Consider the following 12,538-nt stretch of genomic DNA (forward strand, 5'->3'; position numbering starts at 1 on the left):
ATGTTAAAGCCGCCCCATGTACCGTTAACTGAAAGCACGTTCACATGCGAGGATGTCAGTCACGCAGCAGTCATGTACTCAGTTCACTAGACAAAGACACATACAAAGAGGCGCCGAGTGACTGACACACCACACTGTTCTTTAGCTATACAACGTGCTCAGTGGATAATGCATATCACATGCAGATACATGCATGCAACATACATGTATGCATTATGCTGTGCCAACACTGCAATGTACAGCATACACTCATATTAACACACTAAAGTGTTAAATACCTCATAAAGTATATTAAATGCTCTACTTCTCCGCAGTCAAACCAGAAAATGTTTGATTTTTTCTTTACATTGTGAGAGAGAGAGAGTATGTGTGTGCGCGCATGCGTAGAGGGACATCTTCAAGAGTCTTTTCTTCCCTTCTATGATGTGGCTTCCAAGACCCAACTCTCGCCAGGCTTGGTAGCAAGCCCTTTTATCTGCTAGGCCATATCGACAGCCATGATCTCTGCTTGACAAAATGAAGGTAGACACCTCAGGCAGTAAAATGCCTCTGGCACAACAAGACGATCCAAGTTCCCATGGCCAGTACAAGCAAAAGCTAAGTACAGGGGCTGGAGAGATGGCTCAGAGGTTAAGAGCACTGGCTGCCCTTCCAGAGGTCCTCAGAGCAATTCCCATCAGCCACACGGTGGCTGAAAACCATTTATATTGAGATCTGGTGCCCTCTCCTGGCACTCATGTTTCTGAGTACAGCAGCATGTGTGTACTCTAAGCACTGGGGAAATAGAGACAAGCGGACCCTGGAGCTCCCTGTCCACCAACCCAGCCAAATCGATAGCTCCAGGTGCAGAGAGAGATCCTGTCTTAAAGGCTGGGTATGGGAGCACACGCCTTTAATCCCAGGAGCAAGGCAGAGGCAGGTAGATCTCCATGCCAGACTTATCTACAGCTAGACAGTTAGAGCTGTCACACAGAGAAACTGTGTCAAAAAACCAAAAAACCAAAAATAAAAAATAAAATAAATAAGCTAGAGAGCAATTGAGGAAGATGCCAGACACGAAAATAGTGTACCAACTTACTCTGTAACTTATTAGAAAATCTTTAAATGGATTTTTCTTTTATCATTCCCTAATTGTATACATCATATACCATATCATGGTATATGATATGGCCAGTTGTGGCAGCACACACCTTTAATCTCAGCACTCAGGAAGACAGAGCAAGGAGGCTATCAGAGTTGGAGACTAGCCTCATCTATATAGGACAGTGTTCTACAATGAGACTCAGTCTCAAAACAAAAAAGTAAGAACAGCAAAATGATTTATATGCCTTGATGAAGGGAAAAATACTGGCTGCAGTTTTTTTCAGAATAAAAAGAAATTTTTTAAGAGACTGATTATTCTATGTGTATGAATGTTTCGCCTGCATGTATGTGCACCTAAATGTGTGTCTGGTGCCTACAGATGTCAGAAAAGGCATTGGATCCCCTGGAATTACTCATAGATGGTTGTGAGCCCTCATGTGGGTGCTGAAAATGGGACCTGGATCCTCTCTAAGAACAACAAATTGATCTCAACCACTGAGCCATCACTCCAGCTGCAAAAAAAAAAAAAAAAAAAAAAAAGAAGTTTAAAAGGTATAGCCCAGGCTAGCCTAAAACTCATGATCCTCCAACTTCTGACTCTTCAACATATACTACCAGTAGGCATGCACCTCCATAACTGGCAAAAGAAACTCCACACTCAGATACATCACAAGGAAGGGTACCAAGCCAAGCACAGTGGTGATGCATGCCTATAATCCCATCTCTCAGGAAGCTGAGAAAGGATGATCTCCAGTTTGAGGCTAACCAAAAGGCAAAACAATAAGACCTGAACACAGCTCAGCTGTTAAGAGCACCTATAATTCTTATAGAGGACCGAGGGTCAATTCCCAGCACCCATGTGGTGACTCACAAGTCTGTAGTTCCAGTTCCGGTGGATTCGGTGCCCTCTTTTGGCTTCTGTGGGCATTAGGCATGCAAATGGTATACTTACACATAATAAGATAAAACATCCATACACGTAAACTTTTGTAAAAAAAATTAAAATGAAACAATATCAACAACAAAAGAGTACTGTAACAGCAATAACAAACTGCATATAATCCCTACTGAGATCCAGCCCTAGCACAAGAAATTCTAAAGGGCTGGGGTGAAATGCAATGGTATAGTACATGCCTAGTGTGTATGAGACCCGAGTTTAATTCCCAGCACCAAAATAATGACAGTTATAAAAATAACAAAAGGCAAGTGCAGATGACTCAGATTTCAGTTCATATACATTTCGAAAAAAATTACATTAGGAAACAGAAAAGGAGGAAAGAAGGAGGGAAATGAGCAAATGAATTGGTAAAAGTGGGTAAGTATTCTCAGCATCTTGGTACACAAAGAAAAAGTGCAGCTTGTGGAACCGCCAGGACAGAAGTACAAAACTAAAAGCAATAAACAGGCGGATGTCAGCGGGTAGTAAAGTATCTGATGGCCGCTACAGCATGCAGAAATAAGTCTGCACGAAAGTCTGCACTCTAAAACGCCTTCAGGACTCATGAAAGGAGTATGCTATGTTGTAGTGGAGGTACTGGTTTCTTTAAAAACTCAGTTATGCTATACTCTGTTTTTGTTTTAATCCCAAGTGTGGAATATGGGACTGCCTTAGTTTGTCCATGTGGCTTGGAGAGTGCCATGGTCTTTGTCAGCTGTAGTTAGTGAAACTCTGAGGACTCTAGGAAGGTATAAATGCCAGAGAGGCTCTGGAGAGGATGCCCAAGAGAGAGGAACATTTTGAAGGATGCTCAGAGAGACGGGGGAGGAGAGGCTTTGAGGAGATGGTCAGAGAAGGAAGAAGGCTGCTGCTAGATATCCTGACGACTGAGACTGATATTGCCCCAAAGGACCTAAAGACCCTAAGCAGCCAGAACTAAGTCTAAAGAGACCTATCTCCCCTTTCCCTCCTAACTTTCTCTCCTACCTAGGATTAGGGGACTGGAAAAGAGGTAGAGGCTTAAGAAACCCCAAACAAAACAGTTTAAAGTAGTGCTACACTATGTGGCCACTTCCTCCTGGAAGGAGGAGGGAGGCTAGGAAGATTCAAGGAGTTCAAGAAACTTACTGTTCTCATGAAGCTCAAACGCCTCACGATTCACAGACACAAGGTCATGAGAGTAGTAAATACTTGCTGGGGAGACAGTATGGTGGGTCCCTGAAAGCTGTTCATGAAAGCAGAGTTGAGAAGCAATCACCACTGCTAGGGGAGGCTTCTCAGTGATGTAGCTGTCGTAGGTCACCTATGCGCCCATAAGTAACCCTACACAAACTTACTAGTTCACCAAACGAGTCCGGGGAAATAATTTCTCTGGTTTGTAATTAGCGCCCTACCTACGGTAACAAATGTTCAAATCCTCCCCCCAAAAAGTCGACAACATAACTGGTACCTAAATGGGAACCAACTGAACGATGAGTAGGGATGCGTCGCTGCATCTCTAATATATGGATGAGGAGGCTGTTAATGAGGCTGATCTGAGGACGGAGGAGGACTAGGCCTGACATGCTGTCTTTCCCTAGTGTGCCTCCTTACTGGAGTGGCAGCCGCGTGGCTCTGTGGTGGCTGCTACGACATCCCATCAAGGCTTGCCATCTAAAACTGAAGTGTCCTTGGGGAAAAGACTCAGAAAATGGGGTGGCAGGCTTCCTTGATAAAGGGTATATCTGTGTATGCAGATGTCTCCAGACCACTGATGTACTAGAGAAAACATTGCAGTCTCTGAAAGTAGTGTTATGAGACAAGATCTTCCACAGGCTGTACTGGCGATAGCATACACTTTAGACATAAGACCCACAACTAAGGCTCAGCTGTCCATTGTAGGGCCAAAGAACTCAAGTCCAAAGAACTCGACCATGTAAGAAAAGACACAGAGTCGATCACTGAAACACACAGCAGACGAAAAGAAGTAGGTCCTGAAAGTTGTCATCAAACCGCTATGAGCATGCTGTAGCACATGTGCACGACACTCTATACACACATGACTTGATGGAAGTCCCAGTTAAGCCATAAAACTCAGCACACAGCACCACCTGCCAAAAGGAAAACTAAGGCATGATCTGTCAGCGTCCACAGCTCTGGAAAAGCCTTTAAATGTAGTAACCTTGCTTTTGACTTCTCTGCCTCTGGCATGTCGACCCAGAATAGAGTTGTTGTGCTTAAAAGCTCATCCAGATAAAGGCTCAGGGTGACACTGGGATCCTGAACACTCAGTATAGTCGCCCACTGCCCACCAGCTCATAAAGACTTTGTATTGGTTTAAACGGGTGTCTGAGCAGTCTTCACCAGTAGATACCCCAAAACAATGGTGCCAACACCTTAAACCTAGAAGCAGCAATCATGCTATTTCAATTTTTAGCTTATGATTTGAGCTTTCTTCTCTGTGTTGAGTTTTCTGATTAGACTTCTGTCATTACTATGCAAATAAATTGGCAGTGGGAGCCCTACAATGGACAACACTGCATTATAAAACTGTCAGCCAGAGGCAACTAGCTTACTGTCTAAGCTTTCCATGGTAGTTTTTAAAAGACAATGTAAAAAAACCAAAACCACTCTATTAGTGCAGGGCAGGGTTTGAAACACAACAGTAAAATAAGGGACAAGGTTTCATATATAAATTAGATTCAATTATGAACATAGTCCTCAAAAAAAAAACTACTGAGCTGGGCATGGTGGTGCATGGCTGTAATCCCAGCACTCAGGGAGTCAAAGGCAGTTAGATCTCTGTGAGTTTGAGGCCATGCTGGTCTACAAAGTGAGTCCAGAACAGCCAAGGCTACAGACAGAAACCCTGTCTCAAAAAGCAAAAACAAACAAAATAACAACAACAAAACACTACTGTGTAAAAACTAAAGTAGAATAATCAGGCCTTGCCCAGTGGCATATACCCAAAAGTCAGTACCTTAGTGCTGAGGCAAGAGGATGTAAGTTTGATGCTAGCCTGGGCTATATGAAAAGACCCTATGATCCAGCTTTGCTACTACTGAATACACCTAATGAACACAATCACTGTAGCAAAGACATGCTGTGCTCTTCTATTGCCGCACTCTTCACAGTGTCAGTGGAGGTGCCCGACGATGATAAACGAGGGGGTAAATAAACTATAGTTTGTACATTTCATTTAGTCATGAAAAAGAATGAAGTCTAATCTGCAGCAATGTGGAAAAAAATTATGCTAAGTAGGATATGCCTGGCAGAGAAAGCCAAGAAATATTCTTGTTCGTATGTGAACGCTCAAAAAGCTGGTCTCTCAGGGGTGGCACATGTCTTTAATCCCAGTACTCCTGAGGGAGATCTCTGTGAGCTGGAGACCAGCCTGGTCAACTAAGTCCATAGAGCTACTTCTAGGACAACCAGGGCTACACACACACACACACACACACACACACACACACACACACACGAGGTCACTAAAAGTTAGGAGAGGAAAAAGAGGAAGAGGGAGAGGTTCAATAAAAGGAACCAAGTTACAATAGACATGAGAAAATGCTTATGTCGAGGCTATTTGCAAAAATTTATATTCTACAAAGAACTAGGGAGGAGGAGCTTAAAGGTTCAAACCTCAAAAAAAAATACTATAATTACTCTGATTTGACCATTATACACAGTACACTGTACCTCATAAACACACAATTATTATAAGCCAATTAAAAGTTTTAGCTGGGAGTGCTAAGGCACTGCTGTAATCCCAGCATTCGGGAGATTAAGGCTCGAGGACCGCGGCAAACCCGAGGGCAGCAAATACAGTGTACACAGCCGGCCGCCACAGACAGCACGGGCACGGGAGATGCAGAGTGTGCACTCGGCCCATTACTACTGATCAGCCCCAATCCACGGAGGCCATTCTGTGGGCGAAAAGCGCTGAATTTAAGCCAGCTAAATTCGAAACAGCGCTTTTCCGAAATCTAACCGCAACTGGAAAAAACATGTCGCAGTGAGAGGGCAGGGGCTCTGAAAGATCCCAGGCTTCATCCTATTTCTAATCCATGTGTTATCAAAAACTGTCCAGCGACGGTGCAGTACCAGCCCTCCCTCCCCCCAAAATACAATTCTACGGAACAGGAAAAAACAGCTATATCCACAAAAGCTCTCTTCGGCCGGAAGAGCAGTCCCAAAACACGCGAAGCGCTGCACAGGTTCCCATTCGCCCAGGACGCCCAGGCAACGGGGAGTGGGACCCGGCCGCGCCGCCTCTCCCCGGGGCCTCCGCAGACGGCCCCGCCCGGCCCCGCCGCCCCGCCCGGCCCCGCCCGGCCCCGCCCGGCCCCGCCGCCCCGCCGGAACCCGCCGCTCCCCCAAGCCGACTGCGACACCGCTGAGAACCTCCGCGCTTACCATCCTAAGTCTCTCCTCAGCCATCTTGGCTCCGCCCACCGCTGCGCGGCCGGAAGCTAACTGTTTCCCGGACGACCAGCCGAACCGGAAGTCGGAGCCAGGGACGGCAGGAGGAGGAACTTCAGCCAGGAAGGAATTAGTTGCCCGGGGGAAGACAGAGGAGAAGTCGGGAGGTTCCGGGAGGCGCGGCAGCAGGTGGCGTGGCTCGGAAGGAGTGCGTGAGGGAACGCTCGGCGGGAGATTAGATATCCTGCACCGGGCGGGACGATTTTAGAGTGTAGCGTGTGGGTTAGATATCAGATAGCGAAGCCAAGTGTGTGAAGACACAGTTCACTCAATAAATACAGGTAGCTCCTAAACGTACGAAAATAAAACTGCCGGGAAGAGAAAGAATGCAAACTGATGTTTCCAAGAGATGGTCTACCTCTTACATTGACAACAAAAATTTTCACTGACATATTTGCGAGAAAAGCATTCCTTCTTCATCACCATGGAAAGGAATTGGGCAAGCTTCCAATAAGAGCAGCTTAGCAACAACTACACAACTTAAAATACACATAACCTTTAACCCAATTGTCTCATTATAGGAGTTTATTCTCTACGTGTAGACATGAGACATAGCTTTACATATAAAGGAATCCAATGTGTCATTGTTTGGAATAAACCAAAGCCGAAAAACAACCTAAATACCCAACAGTAGTAATAAAATAAATTATAAGAAGCTCATATTATATGGCATATGAAAAAAGGCAACTATTTACGTGATGAGAGAATTGCCAAGGTACACTATTAACAGATAATTTACAACACGCAAAAATGAATATAGTATCTATGTTAATAAAAAAGAAAGCAAAAATAATATGTACACAATTCTTTATTGGAAAACATTTCTGGAAGAATGTTCAGAAAACTAAAAGTGGTTACTGTTACGGGTTCGGGAACAGACGCTCACTGACCACTCAGACACTAGGCTCGAGTCAATGGTTTATTGAAGGCTAAACGGAAACTAACCGGTCAGGGCCATAATCTGGACTCGGGAGCCAGACTACGACATTGGGCTGCTCCTAAGGCAGGTTTTTTTGTTTAATACAAAAAAAAAACCGGAACCAGGTATCAACTAGGTAACAAAACTGTAACCAGGTGTAGGAAACGAACCGCAACTAGTTAACAACCAGGTAACAAAAATGGAACCAGGTATCCAGGTGTAGGAAACATTACATCATTTTGACTAACTAGACAAAGCAGTTCTAACCTTTATAATTTGATTGGTTTCGCAGCTAGGAGTCTTCATTGAGTGTCCAGTTAACAAAGTATACAAAGTTTGAGAAATTAAATTAGAGATTTAATCAAAATGGACACTTGGAGGCAAAATGGTTTCTGATATGCTAAAGGCTACAGCATGTGTTACAGAGGAGCCATAGTTATGCTAAGAAACAAAATAAGTCTCAAAAGAGGTGCTAAAGAATTTAAGCAGGTTACAACACTTACCTCTAAGGAAGAGAACCAGAGAGCAGAGATAATTTTACACTATGTGGACATATTTATGCCAGTAATAAAATTTATGAAATGTACCACATAACATCAGGATTGTGGTTACTGCTCAGAAAGAGAAATGTAGAATAGTAGGAGAAAATAACCAGGGACTTAGACTAACAAGGAAAGCTTTTTCTACATAATAATTAAATTACGTCTAATGAATGAGGCATTATTAGCTGAAGGAGACAGGCTGAGGAAATGTGCCAACCAGGGAAGAATTCTAAAGCAACGAAAAAAAAAACAAAAAACAAAAAAACAAACAAACAAACAAAAAAACTGTGACCAGACGCTGAGGATGGCAAAAGCCTGGCTAGTTTGCAGCACAAAAGAAAACAGTACAGCTGGAAAAAACAACACTGAGAAAGCGTTGGCTCCCATGGGTGAAGAGGTTGTACAGTCCCATGACATAGACCCACCAAGACCATATGAGGATGTCTACCATGAAGAGCAACAGGTAGGCAACATCGAGTTCTGAGGAAAGAATGGCTTGATCAGAAGGAACAGCAGAAGAGTTATTGTTAACTACTAGTGTAGAATGAATTACGAATGCCAAGAATTAACAGGGTGTAGTGGCACATCCTTAACTCCAGTAATTTGCGAGGCAGAGGCAAGTAGATGTTTGTGAGTTTGAGGTCATCCAGTCTACACTGAGAGTTCCAGGACAGCCAGTGCTAAATAGCAGGACCCTGCCTCAAAAAATAAAATAGGGCTGGGTAGTGGTGATACATGCCTTTTAGTCCCAGCACTGGGGAGGCAGAGGGAGGTGGATCTCTGTGAGTTCAAGGACAGCTAAGGTTACACAGAGAAACCCTGTCTTGAAAAACCAAAAGAACAGATATATTAATTTAAAAATGCCAAGAACTGATAATCTAGGAGAGATTACTTTGCTTGGACAAAAGAGATGGTGCACACACACAAAAAAAGCAGGTGGATGGTGGCATATACCTATAATCCTAGCACTTAAGAGGCTGCAGACAGATCAGAAATTCATAAACATCCTTAGTAACAGTGAATTCTAGGTCAGCTTGCCTTGCTACATGAAACACTGTCAATGACAGATGATAGATAGATAGACAGATAGACAGACAGACAGATAGACAGACAGACAGATAGACAGACAGACAGATAAAAGATCTGGCACAGTGGCTCATACCTGTAGTCATAGCACTCAGGAGGCTGAAAACAAGAGTAAGAGGATTGCCATGAATTTGAGGCTACCATGGGCTACATGTGAGTTCCAGGCTAGGCTGAGCTACTTGGCAAGACCTTATCTCCAAAACAAACAGGCTGGGCACAACGACACATGCCTGTAATGTCAGCATTCAGGAGGCAGAGGCAGGAGGATCACTCGAAAAAGGCCATAACTGGTCGATATAGCAAGACCTTAATCTCCCAGAGCAGGGAGAGAGAAGAAATATAGGAAGTAGAGTACATTTATGATCATAGAAGTTGATGTTGTCGAATGAAAGGGAGATTCATGTCACATGTCAAAGGAATACTGCCAGGTTTCTCAATGTAAAAACAAATTTGGTGAATTGTTCAGCCAGTTACTAAGATTGAGAGCCTTAAGCATGATGTTAGAAAGTTCATGATCCTGTTTTCCGATATATAAAACCTCCTTGAAGGAGCCATGTGAAGATAATACTTTTAATATGTAGAAGCCTTTATTGTAAGTTTTAAATTTATGTTTCTTATGAGGAGGGGTGCATAAAGCACGGCACGTGTGGTGAGGACATTCTTCCAGTTTTAGTATTGTGATTTCTGTACAATTTTCAAAAAGCAGTGGGATGTATTGGCAGAAAATGGTTACTACACAAGCATAAGGGAAGGCTAGACACAATAGAGAACAAAGCTCATCAGATAATTTTAATAAATGAGCCATGAGAAAACCAGAGAATTTAAAACCAGTTAGATGAAAGCTAGGTGCAGTGGCACCCAGCACTCAGGGAGGCAGAGGCAGGAGGATCTGTTAGTTCGAGGCCAGCCTGGTCTACAAAGTGAGTCCAGGAAGGCCAAGGCTACACAGTGAAACCCTGTCTTGAAACAAAAAACAAACAAACAAAAAAATACAGTTAAATGAAAAGTATATACATTGAAAACAAGAGGTAGAGAGTCACTGAAATCTAAAGGGTAATAGCAGAGCCATCTACATACAGCAGTAATCTAAGGAGACAGACTATGAACATGAGAAATATGTGAATTATCCAAGTTTAATGAAAGATAACACTCAGCTAGGTGGTGGTGGCAACATGCCTTTAATCCCAGCATTCTGGAGGAGGAGGCAGGCAGATCTCTGTGAGTTCCAGGCCAGCCTGGTCTACACAGGGGAAAAAAAAAAAAAACATAAACAAACCACTAAACCAAACACATACTCACAGAGAGAGAACCTAAAACCAAACCAAAAAACTTGAAATCAACACCCCCAAAAGCTGAGTATAATGAAATAACTTCTTTAAAATCCTGAAAGATGAAAAATTCAGCATGGATTCAAATCTGTACCCATGCCATAATCACCTGGGAGGTGGGGTAGGAGGGCCAGAAGTTCAAGCTCTTTCTTAGCTACACAGCAAGTCTGAGGCTAGGCAGGGCTATATGAGACTCTGTCCTAAACACAACTTAACAACCCTGTATCCAGGGCCTGGGGAGATGGTTCAAAGGTTAAGAGCACTGGCTGTTCTCTCAAAGGTCCTGAGTTTAAGTCCCAGCAACCACATGGTGGCTCTCAACCATGACATCTGGTGCCCTCTTGTGGTGCGCAGGTGGCAGAATACTGTATAAATAATAAATAAAATAAAAATAAATAATTCTATATCCAAATACACCACAAAGAAAAAGCAAAATACATTCCTCAAGCAATGAAGAGTCAGAGAATGATTTCTAGAAAAATGGCAGTGGGGAGTTGGGGAGTAAATTCAATGACAGAGCACTTGACTGCCGTGTGGCGCAATCTCTGGCGTTCAGACTTGAGACATTACAGAGGGAATATGAACAGTAACAATGGGTGCACAGATTTAAAGAGTACAATGTTTCACATGTGTATATATTTCTAGTTCTACAAGTCCCATATAGAACATACTACGTTACTTAAATTTAAATTCATTGCAAGTAAAAATCCATTTACACTAGTCACATTTATCTGTTCAATAACCATCAATTAAGTACATAAAGTTCAATGTATATTCCTATCGTCATAGACAGTTCAATTGTACAGGACTATTCTCTTCCCCTCCCCTTCCTAAACCTTTCCCTTTTCTAAAAATAGCACTTAGCTTATTAGGAGAGGGCAACTTGCAGAAGTTGGCTCTTTCCTATCATGTGGGTCTTGGCGATGGAACTGAGGCCATCAGATTCAACAGCCAGCACTTTTACCCACTGAGCCATCTTGCCCCTCCCGTTAAACCGGATAGTTTATACTTGCCTGCCAATAGGCAGCGGGCTGGACAGTAACTAGAGGATAGCCTACAGCACAACCTTTTAAAATAGGTCAAGGGTTTGATGTACAAAAAGTCTATGAACTGATTTTAGCCCATGATATACAGTCTGTTAACCCTCCACACAGAGAGACTCTGACATATCTGATAAAACCAGAAAGGCATCTGATAAAATTTAGCCATGCTTAAAAGGAAGAAAGACAGAAGAAAAGAAAGGAAGGAAGGAAGGAAGGAAGGGAAATAAACTCTCCCAGGTTTGGAAGATGCATATATTAAAAAACTTAGCCCTAAATAGCACAATAGAAAAACAAGAAAACCTTTACCTCTGACACTGAGAACAGAATGAGAATGTCACTGCTACATTTTTTTCTTCTAGAATTGTACTAGTTTTTGCCACCAGGATGGAAGAGCAACACAGAACACACAATCCGAAGTGAATCATAGAAATGGTCCAGAAAATAAAACTGGTAGCTACACAAACTTGACACCCTGAGTTTCATTCCCAGGTAAAAAGCCAAAAGTGGTGAGTTAGCTACTTTGGCATAAGTCAGACAGCATCACTAACAATAGAGACTACCTCAGCAAGGTGGCTGACAAGAATGTTGTCCTCTGACTTCCACACGTGCTGTGGCATGTGCGTCCCCTACACACAAAAAATGTCAAAGGTAGAAAAAAGTAAAAACATCATTTGCAGTCATAATTTTGCATATATGAAACCCACAGAGCTATTTCGAGAACTAATAGATTTAGCAAATGGCTTCATAATCAATATATAAGATCAATTTTATATATAACTGCAAAAATAGAATTGGCACTTTAAAATGAATATTAAAAACATCAAGTACTGCCTGGTGCAGTGGTGCATGCCTGTAATCCTAACACTCAGGAGGCAGAGGCAGGCAGATCTCTGTGAGTTCCAGGCCAGCCTGGTCTACAGAGCAAGTCCAGAACAGCCAAGGCAACACAAGAGGAACTCCATTTCAACGAACAAACAAACAAAACCCCAGACTGACATGGTCTATCACATCTATAATACCAGTACTGCAATGGTTGAGGCAGGAAGATCTGAGTTTGAGGAAAACTTGTTCTGCAAGCATGAAACCATGTCTCAAAGAAAAAGGAAATATTAGGAAATTATTTTATATATATTATTTCATAT

The 12,538-nt window shown here is 42.8% G+C and overlaps 1 protein-coding gene across 2 annotated transcripts in view; it reads right to left on the reverse strand.

Moving 5' to 3' along the window:
* The window catches only part of Bbs4 (Bardet-Biedl syndrome 4), a 28,614-nt gene extending 22,153 nt beyond the window's left edge, over positions 1-6,461 (reverse strand). Inside the window, exons 1-2 of one of the 2 annotated variants that reach the window (XM_055622069.1) lie at positions 6,413-6,436; positions 1,955-2,067 (exon numbers count right to left, since the gene is read on the reverse strand). In XM_055622069.1, the coding sequence (XP_055478044.1) occupies positions 1,955-2,011 (57 nt within the window). In that variant the 5' untranslated portion in view covers positions 2,012-2,067; positions 6,413-6,436. Of the gene's footprint in view, positions 1-1,954; positions 2,068-6,412 lie in introns of both variants that reach the window. The other variant, XM_055622070.1, reaches the window with a different exon arrangement.
* Between the last annotated feature and the right edge of the window lie 6,077 nt (positions 6,462-12,538).

The sequence above is a fragment of the Psammomys obesus genome, unplaced genomic scaffold (genome assembly GCF_907164565.1).
Source record: "Psammomys obesus unplaced genomic scaffold, mPsaObe1.curated_primary_1811, whole genome shotgun sequence".
Lineage (NCBI taxonomy): Eukaryota > Metazoa > Chordata > Mammalia > Rodentia > Muridae > Psammomys > Psammomys obesus.